The 12,997-nt window shown below is 39.3% G+C and overlaps 2 protein-coding genes across 2 annotated transcripts in view; one reads left to right on the top strand and one right to left on the bottom strand.

Annotated features, from left to right (window-relative positions):
* Positions 1–144: 144 nt before the first annotated feature.
* On the bottom strand, positions 145–2,113 carry LOC134647373 (unconventional prefoldin RPB5 interactor-like protein). The gene is made up of 4 exons (XM_063501711.1): positions 1,966–2,113; positions 1,650–1,893; positions 815–1,466; positions 145–671 (listed from the first exon to the last, which is right to left on the bottom strand). The coding sequence occupies exons 1-4, from the start codon at positions 1,993–1,995 to the stop codon at positions 182–184; spliced, it is 1,416 nt and encodes a 471-aa protein (XP_063357781.1). The 5' UTR covers positions 1,996–2,113; the 3' UTR covers positions 145–181.
* A 687-nt stretch (positions 2,114–2,800) lies between these two features.
* Positions 2,801–12,997, top strand: part of LOC134647555 (NBAS subunit of NRZ tethering complex-like) — a 63,671-nt gene continuing 53,474 nt past the window's right edge. Inside the window, exons 1-7 of the mRNA XM_063501909.1 lie at positions 2,801–3,012; positions 3,129–3,226; positions 3,341–3,474; positions 3,777–3,910; positions 4,871–4,965; positions 5,404–5,578; positions 12,443–12,598. Coding sequence (XP_063357979.1) covers positions 2,941–3,012; positions 3,129–3,226; positions 3,341–3,474; positions 3,777–3,910; positions 4,871–4,965; positions 5,404–5,578; positions 12,443–12,598 — 864 coding nt within the window. The 5' untranslated portion in view covers positions 2,801–2,940. The remainder of the gene's footprint in view (positions 3,013–3,128; positions 3,227–3,340; positions 3,475–3,776; positions 3,911–4,870; positions 4,966–5,403; positions 5,579–12,442; positions 12,599–12,997) is intronic.

Below are 12,997 nucleotides of genomic sequence, written 5' to 3'. Positions count from 1 at the left end.
ATAATCGAATAAAAAAAATGAAATAGCCGAGCAGCACTATTTCAATCAATGTACCCTCTTTTTTTAATGTTTTGTGAAAGTATACTCTACTCAAAGATATGGAGAGGTATCAATAATATTCGTATGTAATAAAACACAGTATACTTATGCCAAAAAGTTATTTAATTTCATTGTATTTACATTATTTGAGATTTTGCTGTCTCCGTTTCTTAAATAAGCTCATAGGCCTCTTGTCCCCACTCTCATATTTGTTATCATTCTCATCCACTTTTTCAACCACATCATTAACAACAATGGTCTTGTTCATCTTCCGATTATCCTCTGCTTCCTGAAAGTCAACTACTTTAGTCCTCTTCTCATTTCTAGGTCCACACGGTGACAAGTCTCTTTCATACTTTGATTTCTTCAAAATAGATGTGGTTTCAGTAAATGAGCTAGCATAAGCTTCATAAATATCACTAGGCTTTGTAATTCCTTTCTCCTTATCATAAGGTGTAGTATCTGGTTCTGTTTCTGAATGTGTGAATGTTAATTCCAATGTTTCACTGTCATCTTCATCAGCAAATGACACACTTCTTTTTATTTTAACTGCCGGCTGTTTCAATGAATGTTCTTGCTCCGATTCCTCGTCAGCTTCTTCCACATCTTCATTTTGGAGAATGTTGTCTAACCTGTAAAGCAAATGTGAATGATTAAAATTGCATGCATCTCATATTTCTGAATATATTTTAATCTGTATTTAATTTTATGCTAGGTATCATAAGAATTCTATCAGATCTAATATACACAAAAACATCACTAGAAACTATGTTACCTGTCCATTTCATCTTCTAACTCCTCTAATTGTTCCATTTCATCTATTCTTGATAAAATATCCTTTTCAGTTTGACTAGGAGCAGTTTCTTTATTCTTCAAATCAGTCAGTTTCTCTTTCAATTCATTTTGTCTATCAATCACTTGTTGTAAAAGTTCCATTTTATCATCATCTTTATGAGCTTCCTTTTCTTTTAAGATTTTATTATTTTTAGATTCTAAATGTCTTATTGTAAGCTTTTCCTTTCGTCCGTCACTAGTAACTTGTTTTGGCATATCCTCTTCAGTTTTATCTGTTTCTATTTGATTATCATGTCCTCTTTTCAATTTATTAACATTTTTTTCTCTATTTATATCCATTTTTGCCATTTCTTCTTCCAATTCCTCTTGTAACTCCAGTTCCTCAAGTCTGTTCCACAGTTCCTCATCATCCACCTCTTCCTTAGTTTCCTCAGTCTTGCTTCTCTGTTTGTACTGCCTCATGTTCTCCCGGTGTTTGTCTCTCCATTTTAAATCGTCCTCTTCAGTGAATTCTTCTATTATTTCTTGACTTTCTTGTCCTTGATCTTTAAATACATTTTTAGCACCAAATTGGAGCTGGTTTTGAATGTATTCTCTTTCCTTTTGGAGTGCTTCTACTTTGGATTCTGCATCTGAAAAATATTTACTAATTTATTTCTAAGTATATGTATTTTTGTTTGCAATTATAAAATAAAACGTGGTGGCCAAAGATATGACGGGTGGCCAATGTTTAAACCGGTGTGTAATTTAAAAGTGGTAAGAATTAGATGAAGTCAAAACAAGCATACAGGTTTTTCTTGTCAAGTGCTACCTACCTTTAATTCTATGCTGCCGAAGCACTTCTGCCTGTGACAGCGAGCACTTAACAAAGTAGTCTGCACCCAGGGCAACAGTAACTTCATTGGTATGTTTCAAAACACCTCTAAAGAATACCTTGTTACCCACTGGAACCAACGCTGGGACTTTCAACTTATCGGCGTACACACTAAAGTCTAGCGTCCTCAAAGTATGCAGATAATTCTCCCAGAAACGCAGGTTTTCCTCATTTTTAGCTAAGCTCTGAAACATAACGTAAACAATCAGCAAAGTACTGTTTTCTAAACTGCGTAAAAGTTTAGGAAAGTTTTTTACCTTATAGTATATATCTGATAAAATGTTCATGATTTATCAATTGCAGTTTAGAACACGGATAAGAACAGTCGGAGTATACACAATATAAAATTAATAACACGATTTTACGATATTCTGTTTTTGTTTTAGCTTAACCTACAAATAAATGGAGGAAACAACGTCAATCATGACATTTAGAGAGGGTATAGTTCCTAAAAGGATAATTTTAATTTATCCTTTCGTATCGTAATCGTATGTTTGAATATAAACGTAGGTTTTGGTGTAAACATATATTTAATTTCAAAAATTTATAGTCGCAAATATTTGGAATAAACTTTCATCAAATGTGATTAAAACCCATTAAAAACTTAAGCTGTGTTCAGACGAGACAATTTTTCGCGAATCTGATGAAATTTTCCGATCAAATCAGAGGGCCTACCGCGAACCACGTTCGACGTGTTGCCTCCCTGTCACACTTACGTACAAATTTACAAGTGCGACAGAGAGACAACACGTCTAACGTGGTTCGCGGTAGGCCCTCAGGACGTGCCAAATCGACCGCCGATTATGACCGATATTACCGATAAAATGGGGTGCGAACTGCGGAGTTGCGGACGCAAGAATACCAATTTGTGACGCTAGTATTTTCGTTTTGGAGCATTTTTTAACTTAGAGGGCTCAAATATCACCATTAGTTGGAGATTGACGCCAATTTTATTTCTGATCAAATCGGTCGATTTGATCATCCCGTCTGGACACCACTTTAGACAAAAGAAACAAAGCATGTCAGCGACCTTACGGTTTCTGACGAGGTTTCTGAACAAGCCCTCCAGCGGACAATCACAACGTCAATACTTTTCTGTCACTGTCAAAAACATACGTTCAATTTCATCAACACTGAAATATTTTCAATTTTGTTAAATATTTCAGTGTAATATGGTTATCAAATAATCGTTAGCCATTTAAACAGTTTATTAGTGATCAAATTGTTTCACAATGGAAGAAAACAAATCCATTTTACATGAATTATACGTGTTTTCTGAATGGAAACCAGAACCTGAATACATCGTAAGTTTTCTCATTTAATTTTCTTTAACTATTAGCTTAGTCTCATATCACAGCGTTGCAGTTTGCTTCACGTATATTATAATTTCGTTAAAAGTAATTACATGTATGTTTTCCAGCAAAAGCCGGATAATATTCTTCCGGAAAATATATCGGCTCTTTGGCGATGGTTGAAGTTTTTCGGACCTAAAAAGAGCCTTATTGACAGCATAGCAGCGTAAGTTTCTTTATATGTTAATTTAATACAGAAACCCTTTTATTTAAACTATTTTCAAGTAGAATTAAAGAATTTTAAGATAGAATCAAATAATGAATTTTCATCAAATTTCAGATGCAAAGAAAGACAGCAGAAGTGGCACATAGCGCTCGGGGATGAAGGCAAGGTGATTGCAGTCCTAGCTGATAATATTCTGGAGATCAGGACAAAGCGCTCCGAGTATGCCACCATAGCAGCTCGGACTACAGGTCAGATATAGATTTCCCAATATTAGACAGCGGAGAATTAGGATGAATGGTAAAAATATTCTGGAGATAAAATATATTAAATTCAAAATAGTGTGAACAGTATCATTTGTGATATGCTCTCTATGGTGCAATAACTGTAACCTAGTTCTACATTCAGAATTATGGTAAATGAAACTGCTGAAGACAACAAAAAGATGTTGCCATATATTTGTCCACTCTGGCTGTCACACTACCTATTTGATACGGGCTATACTTAAAAATTAAAAGAGAACTTGCAAAGTAATAAAGTTTCCTTTTTTTAGTGTCTCGAGATGCATACCCCCAGTGGCGCAAGTTGGTGTGGAGTCCAGACTGCTCGTTCCTGGCCATGGCTTATGGGAATGGTGTGGTCAGCTTCTTTGATCTGACTGCATCCAACCTCTTTAATATACCGGCTGTAAGTAAAAATGCATTTATTTACACCTCACTGACCTCACACACGAGCCCCCATAACTAAGCCATTTTGAAAAATTAAAAAAAAAAAAACAAGTTGGTTCAACAGGTAAGTTTACATATTATGATGTAAAAAATCACGAAAATTGGTCGAGAAATTCATTCATTCATTCATTCAGGTCATTGCCATGGCACATTACTTTAGAAATTGCCATCAGTTGTCTGTTTGTACGTAGTTAAATCTGTGAGATCGATAAAATATTAATGTTGCTCATGAAATCGACCTGTCTTCTTCATTTAGTTTTTAGTTTAGTCTGCATAGTTGCCGCATGGCGCTAGCTGTCAGGCGTAATGTACGGCCAAGACGGGTTCGACCCAACATTGTACATAGTAATTTATTGTAATGTATTTTTATCTTTTTGCTATCTTTGTCTTTTGTATGTTATATATTAATTTTGTTTTGTATTCATGTTACCTGTCGTGATTGTTTCACCGGATGGTCTCATCGGAAGATCAGCGCTGGAAGTCGCCAGCAACATGCTGAGATGAGACCATTTCGTGGCACTTTATCCTTTTATTCTCTGTTATATCTCTTGTCATCTCTTGTTATATCTCTGTTATATCTGTTTCTATTTTGTGTTTGTGCTCACGAATAAAATTATTTCTATTCTATTCTATTCTATTCTAAATGCAACCTGTTGTACATACAGTCAAGTGTGAAAATATGGGTGCATATAACTTATTCTAAAATATGTCCCATAGTTTTTAATTTTGCTCACATAGAAGCTATAGGACATATTTTTGAGTATAATCTGTGCACCCATATCTTTACACTTGACTATACTTGAGCTCATATATAAAGAATACACACGTTACAGGCTGAGCCTAGTATGGGAATCACTGTACTGTCTCTTTTGGAAATAATATATATATATTTTTTTAATAATAATTTTGATATTTTAAGGATTGTACAAGACCAGGAGGGCTAGAATGTACTGACAACACCCACGCAGTGGCCGACATTATTTTCATGCCGCTCAGGGTAAAGGATAACAAATGGTGAGCAAAACATTATACTTTTCTTTTTTGAGTCCGTACTGTAATCAACTTACCACACATCGTGCGCTAAGAGTCCCAAAAGGATTTAACTCTTAAACACACATACGTATACCTACATATAATCACGCCTATTTCCCGGAGGGGTAGGCAGAGACCACGGATTTACATTTGCTACGATCCTGACATACCTCTTTCGCTCTTAAACAGAAATAATAATAGTAATTATCGAAAAAGCGATATGGTGTATGATATAAACTAAAGTTACCTCTCTGTATCGCCAGGGAGATACGTCGAAACAGGTATGCGTCACAGGGTCATCTGCGGTATCGATAGGTCCCTCATTAATGCAGATTAGTAAAGACTAAAGAGAAATAAAGCATTGTTTTATTATTTGCCATGTAACTATTCCGTCTGTCTGTAACATTCGTCTATTGACAGGAACTGGGAGGTGCTGGTGGTGACATACGACGGTCGCATCCGCGGTTTCCTGATCTCCGTGGAGGGCTGTGAATTACACCACTCGTTCAGCTTCCCCGGAGGCGCCGGCGCCGTGGTCCCCTGCTCCGCGCGCGCCACGCTGCTGCTCGCCGGCCTGCCGAGGGCTGCAGTCAAGGTAGGTGCTGCCTGCCCCTGCTTCACCCCTGAATTCCAATAGGGTTGGCCGGTCGAAGTATTTAACAGACGGCGCCAGCATAGCTTGCCCTGTTAGTCCTTAGAATAGGGATGATGACACATGTTGAATTTTATAACAAAATCTAGTAAAATAGATAGCAAACGAGCAATTTATCACAATAATGTGAATATTAAAATAAAATATTGAAAAATTACAAAATTACAGGACCTGAAAGTTTTAAAATTTAAGTTTTTTTTAACTTCCAAAAACGATAAAAGTAAGGGTACCATTCGGTTCCTTACATTTCATCCAAAAAAATATTGTATAGCAACTATATACATAAACGCAATATTTCACCGACAAAAACGCAATTTTCTCGTTTTGTCCATACTACAAGATGGGCGATGACGTCACGGCCTCTGGTCGTTTTGTATAGGGCGTTTCGCGAGTGAAGTGCGACTGTCGGACTTTGACTACAATTTCTGACTTTTGTGTTACTTTAATGCAATGGGTCCCGTATAGACATTTGATCCTAAAAACAAATCCGATCGATTGATACCATAAAAAAAATTAGTCATGTAGCCTATTGTGTCAAATTTTTTTTTTTTTGTGATCGTACGGTCTGAATGTCAGCCCTTTAAGCCAAATCTCATAGAACTAAACTAGAGAAAGGGGCAAGCTGTGATGGCGCCATCTATGCAAACCTTTGACAGTTGCCAACCCCACTGTCAGCTAAAAATTTAAGCTTATCATAAATTGCTGGTCCAGCAATATAATCCATATGAAATTGTTTTCAGTTATTTATATTCATGTGGGTCGGGCGAACTCAAACAACTCAAAATTACTTTGAAAACTTATATTATTGAAAAAAACAGAAATATTACACCGTCACATCGTACGTCCGAAATCAGTCTCCCCGAATTTCCGGTTACAATTTTAAATCTGCCCATGGCGTTTTGCTATCTCTTTCACGCGCACTGACACTCGGCATCATACTCTCTCATTCACACGTCGTTCATTCCACAGTTCGTTCTCTCACTCACTCGTTCAATCCTTACGTTCCAATCCACGCATCCTACAGATCGGCCGTCCTACTCTTTAGTCTGGCCTCAGACTACACTGTCTCAACTCTAGACTCTAGTTACAACGTAATTTGAAACAATAGGAACTATCGTGATACGAATCTAGATACATCCGTGAGATCAAATAGCATATCAAATAGGTTTTAGCAATTAAGTAACATAATATAATCTTTTACTGCTAAGCACATCTTTAAATTTAACATATTATGTTACGAAGGCATAACATTCAAAAACTAGGTTCATTATCAACATCAGTATATAGTAATAGGCAAACATTATAAGCTTGCTATTAACATTATTAATCTTTGACATAACTTTATGTGATACAGTTACACATTAGATAGTTTAAGTTTAAGAAACACGTTACACTTTAATTAAATATTTAAAATATTGGGCACATCATCAAAATACTGAAACATGGTAGGAAAACATAGTGAAAGCGCCATGCATAGGCATGCAAAACACGTGTGGCGCCCTCTGTTATGCGCACGTACATAAAACATCAAAAGCTTACCTGACTTACTCCTCACCAGGCCATGGCTTCATGTTGTCGCAGGAAGCAGTGGTACTCCCCGGACCCTCAGCTGCGCTGTCCAGTTTCTTCACCCTGTAGCGATCACGTCCCATACATCCAACGACTTCATATGGACCTAGGAACTTAGGTTTGAGCTTCATGCCTACACCAAACTGGGTCCTCTTAATAGCGACTCTATCGCCCACAGTATACAGTGTACTAGGCTTCCTTCGCTTGTTGTAGTTCCTTCTATTTTCATCTTGTATCTGTAAAATTTGCTCCTTTGCCTTCTTCCTATTTTCTTCTCTAATAGCCATAAAACTATCTCTATTCTCTTGCTCTATCAGTTCGTAGATATCGTAGTCTTCCTTTATTTTCATTTTCGTACCAATAAGCAACTCAAATGGAGTAGTGTTTATGCTACGCTGATGCGTACTGTTGATGGCTCGCTGAACTCTACTGACATGGCGGTACCAGTGTTTTGGTTCTTCAATACACAGCTTCGTCAGAACGCTGGTCATTACCTTATGAAGCCTCTCAACTTGGCCATTTCCGCGCGGTACCCCAGTAGTAATCTTAACATGGTCAATACCTTCGTCTTTACAGAATTCCTCGAACTGAGATCCAGTAAACGCGGTGCCTCTATCAGTAATTATTCTATTCGGGTTTCCAAAACATTGCTGAAATATCATCATCTTATCTACGGTTTCTTTAGCAGTAGTACTCTTAACTGGGAACAGCCACACAAACTTAGTAAATGCATCCACAACTGTCAAAATGTGATTATACAGCTTCTTGGTTTCTGTCATCGGACCAATATGGTCTATATGGAGAGTGTCTAGCGGCAGCTCCTGTTTATCAATGGGATGCAAGAACCCTTCTAGCTTTCCGCTCTTCTTTTCTGCCAACAGACATGGTATGCATGTGACTATAAACTCTTCTATTTTTCTTTCTAAATTCTTGATATAATAGTCCTTACTTATAAGTTCAATCATTTTCTTTTTTGAAAAATGGCCATTCTCATGTGCTCTCTTTATAATCTCGTTTTCCATAGTCTTTGGTACCACGAGATGCTTCTGTATGCCTTTGTAGAGCAAACCATTTTCCAAGTAGTAGTCCTGGTACTGTGTGTTCTTTTTGAGCACCTCTATGATCGCTTTAAGCCCATCATCATTTTCTTGTGAAGTCTTCAGCCGTTGATGAATCGGCCCGTTACATACTGCCACATATGGGTTTCGGCTGAGTGCATCTACATGCTGCATCTTACTTCCAGCTCTGTGCTCAATCTCGAAATCATATTCTTGCAGCAGTAGTATCCACCTTGCCACTCTCGTTGACATTACTAAATCTTTCTTATTTAATGTCATTTGAAACGCTTTGCAGTCTGTGACAATCTTGAAGTGTTTTCCATACAGGTAACAGCGAAATTTCTTTACACCTTCTATGATTGCCAAGCCTTCAAGTTCATAGCTGGTATACTTGCTCTCAGCTGGTGTCGTCTTTCTGCTCATATAGTACACAGGATGCAGCTCTGCGTCTTCTCCTCGTTGTAACAGTATTGCAGAGATTGCTGCCATCGAGGCGTCTGTGTGCATCTCAGTCTGCAGTCTGGGGTTAAATATGCGAAGCACTGGCTGACTCACCAGTCTTCTCTTCAGTTCTTCAAAAGCAGCATGGCATTCATCGTTAAACTCATAACTGTTTTCTCGTCTTAACAGGTCCGTCAATGGTTTTGAAATCATGGCAAAATTCTGTATATACTTTCGAAAGTAAGATGTCAATCCTATAAAACTCTGTAATTGCTTAGTATTGGTGGGCACGGGGAATCTGGCAACAGCGTCCGTTTTCTCTGGTGAAGGCCACACCTGTCCGTCTTTGATAACATGGCCCAGGTACTCGACTTGTCTTTGGACCAACTGTGACTTCTTCCAATTTATGTCCAGCCCGTACTCAGCCGCAACCTCCAATACTTCTGCCAGTCTGATCACAGCGTCGTCTTCATTTTCTGCGGGAATGATAATATCATCAATAAAAACAAGGATAATACCCCTAGCAATCAGGTCCCTGAAAATCGCTGTGATAAATCTAGTGAACACTTTTGGACAGATCGAGAGCCCGAAAGGAGCCCGAAGGAACTCGAACTGGCCCGTCATGGAAACAAATGAAGTGTATTTGACAGATTCTTCATCCACAGGCAAATGAAAGTAGCCATTCTTTAAGTCTAAAGTGCTAAACACTTTGGCATTTGCAAGTCTGTCAATATGGTCTTCAATGACTGGGAGAGGATACTCGTCTTTAACAATCTTTTGGTTCAGTCGTCGATAGTCCACACACACCCTCATACTACCATCTTTCTTTTTTACTAACACTAAAGGGCTCGCATAATCAGAATAACTCACCTGTACTATGCCGTCTTCAAGCCACTTAGCTATCTGCTGGTCTACCTCCTGCTGCTCCCTTGGGGCCAACCTCCTCGGCCGCTGAGCCACAGGGATGTCGTCTTTGAGCACGATCTTGAGCTTGATCGGCGCCTCTTTCGTCTTCCTAGGAACATACGACTGCACCATGTTGTTTACCCTTTCCCGTATCGCGGGGCTTACCTCGTTACCTATAACAGAAGGGTCATCCACACGTATGGCATACACCCAGCGAATACGCGGTAAAATCAACACAAAACCGTCTTCCAACACAGTCGTACAATGCTTCAGTAATTCTTGCCCGATAATCATTCTAAACAAATGAACTGGTAGGTTATCTTTCTCAATAACAAAAAACTTCATGTCGTTGTACCAATATCCGTCAATTAACAATTTTAACTTAACTTGTCCATAACATTTTACACCACCGCCAAGTCCAGTTATATTCTCATCGGGATCGCATTCTACAAGCTCCGGCGCACTTAATTCACTGTAGCACTCGATCGTCAGAATATTTATGTCACTACCGGAATCAATTAACGCAATTTCGTCCTTTCCGCACACGGAGATTTGCTTCAACGGCTTGTTATTAATCGTTTTTGGTCTCGTAGTCGTCATAACAGTTGTCAAACACTGATAATCATTCGTCGTTGCAGTATCAGCGTCGTCGGCGCAGCTAACGTCATTGCCGCCGTCCGAAGTGAAGTTCGTGACATTCGTGTGACACATGAAACTTCTTTTCCCACCGCTGGCGGCGCCACCGGCGTTACTCGAGTGAAGTTTTCTCGTGTTGCTAACTTCACCGCTGCTCGCCGCTGCGTTTCCGTCGTCCTTGCCGCGAGAATTTGAAATTGTCGCTTGTGGCGTTTTGCATTGCGAAGAAATATGCCCAAATGAGTTGCACCTGAAACACTTTAAACCCTTGTCTTTATGTGGACACTCGGACGATGAATGACTCATTTCTCCACAGCTAAAACATCTTGTAAACGCCATCCGCCTGTTTGACTTCTCGTGATCTACGTGCTTCGACTTCGCTTCTTTTTCTTTGCTCGAACCAGAACCAGACATATTTTCTTTTAGTTGCTCGTATATTTTAATCTTCTCTTTTAACTCACTGTAGGTACTCACGCCATACAACATAATTTTATTAACTTCTTGGTCTTTTATTCCCTCCACGATGTACTTTATTGCTACGTAGTCGGGCATCTTGCCGCGTTTTCCCAATTCTTTCATTGTAAACATGTATTCTAGGCAGGACTCGCTCGGTTTCTTGTACCTGGAGCTCATCAATTCGTGTATCGTCTTAGTATCGATTGTATCAGGAAATTCCTTCAGAACTGCAGCTTTAAATTCATCCCAAGTCTTGAATATTCGCTCCGCCCGGAACCATAGTAATGCAGTTCCCGCCAACGTACGTCTTGCCATCAGCAACTGCTGTAATGGTGTCCATCCGCAGAGCTCCGTACTGTCTTCAACGTCCTGGACCCACCTAGCCGCTGGGTAGGTCTTGTCCTGGCCGGTAAACTTCGGTATGAGGCCCTCGGTGAGATGTAACATACCGGTGCCGGCGCCATGCCACGTATTTTCCGCGAGCTCGTCGTCTTGCCTACGCCGGTTTTTTCGTGGTGACATCTTCGTCGTCGTTTGTAATCGTCGTAAATCGTCGTCAGTCGTCGTAAATCGTCTTCTTTATTAAAATCGTCGTCTTGGTAGCGTCTTCATCAAGGTCACGTCTTCAACTAGTCATCTTCTCGTCGTATTACGTCGTCTACTTAATTTTGAGCCGTTCCCACATCTGACACCAAAACTGTGGGTCGGGCGAACTCAAACAACTCAAAATTACTTTGAAAACTTATATTATTGAAAAAAACAGAAATATTACACCGTCACATCGTACGTCCGAAATCAGTCTCCCCGAATTTCCGGTTACAATTTTAAATCTGCCCATGGCGTTTTGCTATCTCTTTCACGCGCACTGACACTCGGCATCATACTCTCTCATTCACACGTCGTTCATTCCACAGTTCGTTCTCTCACTCACTCGTTCAATCCTTACGTTCCAATCCACGCATCCTACATTCATTTACTTTTTACTTATATATAAATTGTAAGGGATAAAGAAAGCTCATATAACCCGGCAACCTTCAAATCGAGGGTGAACAGGCAGCTTCTGGGCAGGCTCGCTCCATCGTAGGCCACGTCTTCGCCTCGGCTAGTTTGTGGCCATGAGTACCTAAGCCCATTTATAACATAAAAAAAGTACCATATGTACTGTAATAGTACATTATTGTCGAGGTTCGGAAGTAGCTACTTGCAGGCTGAGGATTCGTTTTAAACGGACGACCTTGGGAGTCCGTTTAATTGAACCGAAGCCAGCAAGTAGCCTTCCAGCCGAGTCATATATAGTGCTTTTCTCAAAAATGGTGCAAGAAATAGAAATATTTTACAGAAGCAACGTTCTTATTTTCACAGAAAAAAGTAAAACCATTAAAAAAGATTTGCTTGCCGCCTTTAAAAAAAAAAAGAAGTGTATTTTTCTGCTGAAAATACGCCAACGTATTTGAGACACCTAAATAGTCGCGGTACCAACATTATAATAATAAGTGCTGATCATCTGTTTGGCTGTTTAATGGACCTATGCCTTCATTTGATATGGCCATTTAAAGTTTTAAAAAGTTTGGAACTCGTTAAATAATGGAATTTGTATGCAAAGTCCCGAAATCGAGACTGCAATGTTTTTAACTTTTTAATTTTTTGAATGACCATAAACTACGCCCTTCGCGACCTATTTTTTAACCGGCAACGTCGACTTTGCCGTCCATTTTTGAGAAAAATACTTTTGACCTGTCAGGACCCCTCGTCCCCGCTGAGCGCCGGCATCACCGCGTGGCGCATCCTGAACGAAGCGCCCTGGTACAAGCTCTCCGTGGTGTCCGACCAGCTGGAGACACAGCTAGCTAACCAAGGCTTCCAGTTATATCTACCATTCGTCTCTACTAAGAACTTGGTAAGTTCATAGCTATACTTGGTCAACCAGATCTTGACAGTAGAAAAAGGCGGCAAATTTGAAAAATGTAGGCGCGAAGGGATATCGTCTCATAGAAAATTTGAATTTCGCGCCTTTTTTACTGACAAGATTTGGTTGACCAGCTATAGCTTAAATTGTTTGTCCTTATCTGTCATTTTGACATTTGCGTTTGTTAGAAAGGGATAAAAGTTCTCAAAGGTTCTCTAAGTTTTATGAATATGGGGGTAAGTCATAAGTGACCGTAAAGTGTCATTCAATAGAACTTGCTAACTACGAGTATGTAAACAAAAGTTACTAGTAAATTGACATTCAGTGTCAATTTTAGTATGGCGGTTTGTTTACATAGTTAGCAAGTTCTATTGAATGACACTTTATACA

Source organism: Cydia amplana, chromosome 4, assembly GCF_948474715.1.
Source record: "Cydia amplana chromosome 4, ilCydAmpl1.1, whole genome shotgun sequence".
NCBI classification, from domain to species: Eukaryota; Metazoa; Arthropoda; class Insecta; order Lepidoptera; family Tortricidae; genus Cydia; species Cydia amplana.
This window is presented reverse-complemented; position numbering and strand designations above follow the sequence as displayed.